The 6,016-nt window shown below is 42.9% G+C and overlaps 1 protein-coding gene across 1 annotated transcript; it reads left to right on the forward strand.

Moving 5' to 3' along the window:
• Nucleotides 1-2,570: 2,570 nt before the first annotated feature.
• Nucleotides 2,571-4,106, forward strand: LOC308088897 (T-complex protein 11-like protein 2; the record flags this gene model as incomplete). Its single annotated transcript, XM_080433480.1, has 1 exon — nt 2,571-4,106. The coding sequence occupies one exon, from the start codon at nt 2,571-2,573 to the stop codon at nt 4,104-4,106; it is 1,536 nt and encodes a 511-aa protein (XP_080289606.1).
• Nucleotides 4,107-6,016: the final 1,910 nt, after the last annotated feature.

The following is a 6,016-nucleotide window of genomic DNA, read 5'->3' on the forward strand; positions in this document are numbered from 1 at the left end:
AAACTCCTCGGTCCCTCCAAGACAGACACTTTACTCATAACTGTCCCTCTAGGCCACAACAGTCACAATCTGACTGTTGTGGATTGTGTTCCCTGTGACTTACTGACTTTATAGGCTAGACTGGAGCTTCTGTCTTTTTACTCTGTTCCGTTTGGGCTGCAGCGTCTATCAGTTATCATGACAACCAGCGTTGCCAGATTGTGTGAGAGAAATAGGCAGCCGGGTCTAGGAAAACAAGCCCAAAAGAAGCGACAATATATTGGTCACATGAGCACTTTATAAACCGATACGCATTGGCTATTTGAAAGCTCACAAGTTAGATGTAGATCTGTATTTTTTATTTATTTTTTTAAATATGTTTTTTAAACATTTTAACACAAATCCGGTATGGGCGTCCCTGGCACAAAATATTTTTTTATGTTGGGGTCTGTGGACAAATACATGTTAATTAAACTTGAAAATTAAACCAGAACCACTGGTTTAAACAACATTAGGAAACAAGCCCAAATAAGCAACTACACTTTAGAAGCAAGCCCAAAACAAACGCAAACCGCAAGTACCAATATTTACAAGCAATTGGAAAAACAAACCCAAAGTCGCTTATAATAAGCGGACATGGCAACCCTGATGACAACAGACACCACAGGAGGACTTAAAGGGGTAGCATCTCAAGGAGAGTCTAGTAGTAGAAAGACAAAATAGACTTAATATAGCTGATATACTAAATAATATACTATAGTAGCACTAAATATAGTAAAATACTGAATATAGTAATATACACTAAATGTAGTAAAATACTGAATACCGATTGTTGTGTTCATAATTATGTTGTTCTCGCTATAACAGGGGGAAATGAATTGCCACAAATGAAGCTTAAAATTGTATTAGAAAAAATTATATCAAATACTATTCAATAACTATTCAAATATAATCCCATATTGCACATGTCTTATTAGGTTATTGGTCTTAATAGTCATCACATCACAAAAATACAAACAGTACAAGCAGTTCTCTCCCATGGTTCTGGTTAGAAGCATGCTTTTTAAGGTTTGGTAGGAGGTGGAAGGACTTCAAGGCAAGCAGGCTGAACCAAATTTCATGTAGAATCATCACAGTATCTCCCTGACCGCTCAATGTAGGCTATAATGCTCCAAAATAAAATGGCCATTGACCGGCTCTTAGTTAAAGATGCAATGATGATCATCAGATCTTCCTTTGTTTCAACTGTATTTATTGTCTTAGCACAAATACAAAATCTTATAGTAGGTCTACAAGGGCGTTGTTGGGCTCTTGGAACATTGCTCAGCCAACGTGGGCTCTCAGCCCAGCCCATAGATCTTTAGGTTTTAATTCGATAAATTGCACCATTTTCAAGTTACTTCAGAATATAATGAATATAAGATGTGAACTAAAAGGTCTGGTCAAATAAAATCAACAATTTGAGTGTGTGACAGGCTCAATGTTTCAAGATCACAAAACACACTTTATTTCCATGTGGCTACTCGCTGCTTGCCATACCTTTGGTGTGTACTGTCGTACATAGCCACAACAAGGAAACTAGACCCGTCGCAATTCTGGGAAATTGCAAAGTGTGGTTGCGCCGACGCCGGTCGCGGGTCGCGGCCGCCAGGACTTGAGGAATACGCCTGGAGGAATACCGTCGGAGGCCGCGCGACGTGCGATTCGAATTCGGTGCCGATCGGATCCCGCGTTCGTGACACGTGCCGCTTTGATTTGAGGAAATAGGTCCCTCCCACTAAAGAAACAGGCCCCTCCCACAAATGTAACGGCACAATTGTATAGTCACGTCACTCCTGAGATCACTTGTGTTTCATTTTGAGAGGATTGATCCCCCCAAAAATCATGTTTTTGCATCAAACGGCTACGTTTTGCGCATTTGTGGCGCCCCCTATGGATCAAAGTAGAAATACTTTTGGGGATTCGTTGAGTGAACCACCTTTGACATGTGATTAAAATTTGGGATTGACCAGACGTTTCGTTCTATCAAAACGCCGTTCGCATATGTTTATCGCATGTCTCCAGAGTGATTTTTGTGAAATTTGGATAAAATATGTGGGAGGAGGAGCTAAAAGTGTGTTTTGAAGAAAATTCAATATATGGGGAGTTGCGTCATGACCCAAGGAATCCAGGGGTAAAGATTTTTTGATTCTACGACCTACGGTTCAAAAGTTATAAGCCAAAAGGTAAAGTGGGCTGTTATAGTGCCACCATGTGGCCGACTGGTGTAATATTTTTTTGTAATAATTTGGCAATAAACTATGAACCTTCCCTCAAAGTCTTGTAACTCTAGTCCTTACGGTTTCTGAAACAAAAATACTTGAATGGGAGTTTTTTCATTTCTTGGCTCACACATGTGGATCTCAGACATTATATTGATGATGACATCAGTCTTGCCCGTGTATGGTAACAGTTTGTGTTGTGTGTGATGTCAGATCAGAGCTCTGGTCAGCCTTATACAAGACGCTGAGCTCGAAGTATTAAAGGTGATACAGAGTGGTAGCGATATAGACCGACGGAGACCTTGGTGCTTCTCAGAGATCTAGCAAATCATGCCTCTAAATGATGAGCGTTCCACGTCAATCTCCAGTGATATGGACTCATACGTGGACAGTGTACCGTCCACCAGTGACCTGAACCCTCCCTGTGACAGCCTCCCCAGCACGGCCTCCTCCAGCACCCCTAACATAACCATGGATGAAGTCGTGGCTTCTGCCAAGGACCTGTCTAATCTCACCCTGGCCCACGAGATTATTGTCAACCCCAGCTTTGCCCTGGAGCCCCTGGACCTACCTCAGAACAGTTTTGGTAAACTAGCCAAAGACATCGTTCACAGCGCCTTCTGGGATATCCTGGAGTCTCAGTTGAATGATGACCCGCCGCAGTATACGTTTGCCATCCATCTACTGAAGGAGATCGGGGAGATCCTACTGTCCATGTCGAGACCCATTTGGCTGCGGACCCAGATCACGGAGGCTTTGGACATTGACCTGATTCGCCAGCAGGCTGACAACGACGCCGTGGATTTCCAAGGGCTGGCTTCATACATTATCACTACCATGAGCAAACTGTGCGCACCAGCCAGAGACGAGGAGGTCAAGAAACTCCAGAAGATCACAGACAATGTTGTGACACTGTTCAAGGAGATCTTCCGCGTGCTGGACTTGATGAAATTAGACATGCTCAACTTCACCATCAAGAACCTGAGACCTGTGCTACAGAAGCAGGCTGTGGAATATGAGAGAGCCACGTTCCAGAACATCGTGGACACCATGCCCAACGCCTTGGATCACACGACCACCTGGTTCAAATCATCACTGGAGGAACTGGTGCTGCTCCTGAACCCTGCAGACCAGACCGATGGCCAGAAGGTGAAAGGTCAGAAGGCAATGCCCACACCCTCCCTGGTCATTGATAACGCCTTTCTCCACGTCCTTACCTGGAACAGCAGCAACCCACTGCCGGAGACCTTGATGACGGATGAGACGCGTCTGTGCGAGATTCAGTGGGAGCTTCAGCAGCTTCAGGCAGTAAATGCGGTATTGCTTATTGTCAACAGTGCCGTCGGGGGGGCGATCCAAGGAGTATCTTCTCTGGCCGACCGCCTCAAGAGGATGACCAGCGTTCTCTTGGATGGCTTGCACAGTGCCAACTTTAACCTGGAGGAGGCACTAAAGGGTGTCAGCACCCAGATCTGCTGTGAGCTAAATAAGTCACTGACTGAGAGGAAGTATCCCTCGCTGACCCAGACCCTGCAGGCCTCCCTCACTGGCCAGATCTGTAGCCTCACCCAGAAGGACAACCTTATCCGCACTCTCGTTGAGGAGCGTGTACAGCAGTACTTTGTGGGTCTTATCACTGCGCCCACGCCCAACGCTAAACAGGTACCTGCCGGTCTGACTGCCATCCAGCCTGAGCTGGCATCCCTAGGGGGGAGGTTCATTGGCCTGGTCAACTACAACAAGCGAGTCTATGAACCGTTTTACTCTGGCATTCTCAGGAAACTAATATTCGGTGGCATGTCACACCATGTCACACATGTCACACCAAATGCTTCTCAGGATCCCACTTGCAGTCATGTCGTTTAACAACACTTGGACCATAGCGTCCCTATTCATATCATAACAGGCGAACAGCCAGCAACAATAGGCGAACATTTGTTGAAAATGGTCGATCTACAAGCTCACAGTGAGCTTGTAGATGAGCTGTTTTCGATGAAGAGATTTGGTGTTGAGGGAAAAAGGAGTGGGCCAAGGATAGTGCCCACGGGGGACCCGGTCAAAAGTTAAAACCCAACATCAGGTCTATGTGTTTGGACAAAGCTGAAAATAGAATAGAATAGAATAGCAGTAAAACTGCCCTGATATGCGGCCTGATTTTTTAAAAAGTGTGGGAAAAGTTTGTGACAAAGTATAATATATATTATAACCTTTATTGTGATGTCTGCCAAATTCATGCGTGGCCTCTGTGTGGATCTCTGACATCATGTTGATGACAGTAAATCAGAATGGAACTATCTGGGCAAGACTAATGATATTATTCAGCCCGATCTGAGCCCCATTGACTTCCATTATACGTAAAGTTAAATATTAAACAAATAAATAAAACCATTAAAAAAAATATGCATGGACGTACTAAGCTGAAGTGTGCACAAAAGATGTGGCGGTGAGCGGTCCACAGGTTTCTGAGATTATCCCTGGACAAAGACCAGGGATAAAGGGTTTATTTGTCACTCATACAGGTACAAGCAGCGGAATGTTGGTGTGGCATGTTCCGCAAGACTGTACTACCAGCAATACAATATGCAATACAACAAGATACAATACAACAAAATAAGGATAATACTAGACTAATGATAAATAGGTACATAAATAAGGTTAAATAGGTTAAAAGTAGATTTTAAAAAGTACAAGACAAGCTGACAACAAGTCAAGCAGCAATGGGGAATATATAGAATTTGGGGGGTAGAAGGCACACAAGGTATCATCAAGTACTCTTATCTATGTACATTTCTGCAAGTTAAAACAAAATACCGATATACATCAAGTACACTTATATTTGTAAATTTTTTAAAGTTAAAACAAAATACTTAAACATCAAGTACACTTATGTACATTTGTTCAAGTTAAAACATAATACTGATATACATCTAGTACTGTACACACTTATCTTTCTACATTTGTGAAAGTAAAAAAATAAATACACTTACATCAAGTACACTTATCTATGTACATTTGTGCAAGTTAAAACAATATACTGATATACATCAAGTGCACAATGGTTATTTACAGATAAATATATATTTTTCTGTCCTTTTTTTTTCTTTTGTCCTTTTTTTTGTTTAGTTTATCTATGTTTAAGGCTCTGACAGCTGCAGGGAAAAAGCTCTAAGCCTTGAGACACCTCAAGTGCTTGCCAGTCCGCATCGTCACAAACAGTTCATTACTGGGGTGGTGTTTGTCCTTCATAATCCTCTTTAGCCCTACACCAGCACCTACTGTTGTATGTTTGTATGTATCCTGCAGGGACAGGAGTGTGCTGAGCAGACTGCACCACCTTCCGCAGAACTCGCAGATCCTAGCTATTTCCATACCATACAGTGATGGCCCACATCAGGATGCCCTGGGTGGTAGTGTACTAGGAGGAATTCAGGACCTTCTTGACACCTTGAACTTCCTCAGTTACCACGTGGTGCATGGAATGTACCGTCTTGCGTTATTTGCCATGGTCTCTGCGTGCATTCTCATTCAAGGCAAATTCTATATCCTAAAATATATATTTTAACCACTTTCAACCTGATGAAGCTATTTTGGGCATGCGATTATTGGCGAAAATTAAAAGATTTTTCTTTTCTCTCACAAACGTGAAAATTGGGAAAATAGTCACCATGGGACACATTGTGAGCTTGTAGATCTCCTGTTTTCGCTATGAACGTTTGTGATCACTCTCTTCTCTCTAGGACGCTTGATGTCAGCAATCGGCCAGTCAACTACTGAAA

This window comes from Gymnoscopelus braueri (assembly GCF_963280865.1).
Source record: "Gymnoscopelus braueri genome assembly, chromosome: 7".
Classification (NCBI taxonomy): Eukaryota; Metazoa; Chordata; class Actinopteri; order Myctophiformes; family Myctophidae; genus Gymnoscopelus; species Gymnoscopelus braueri.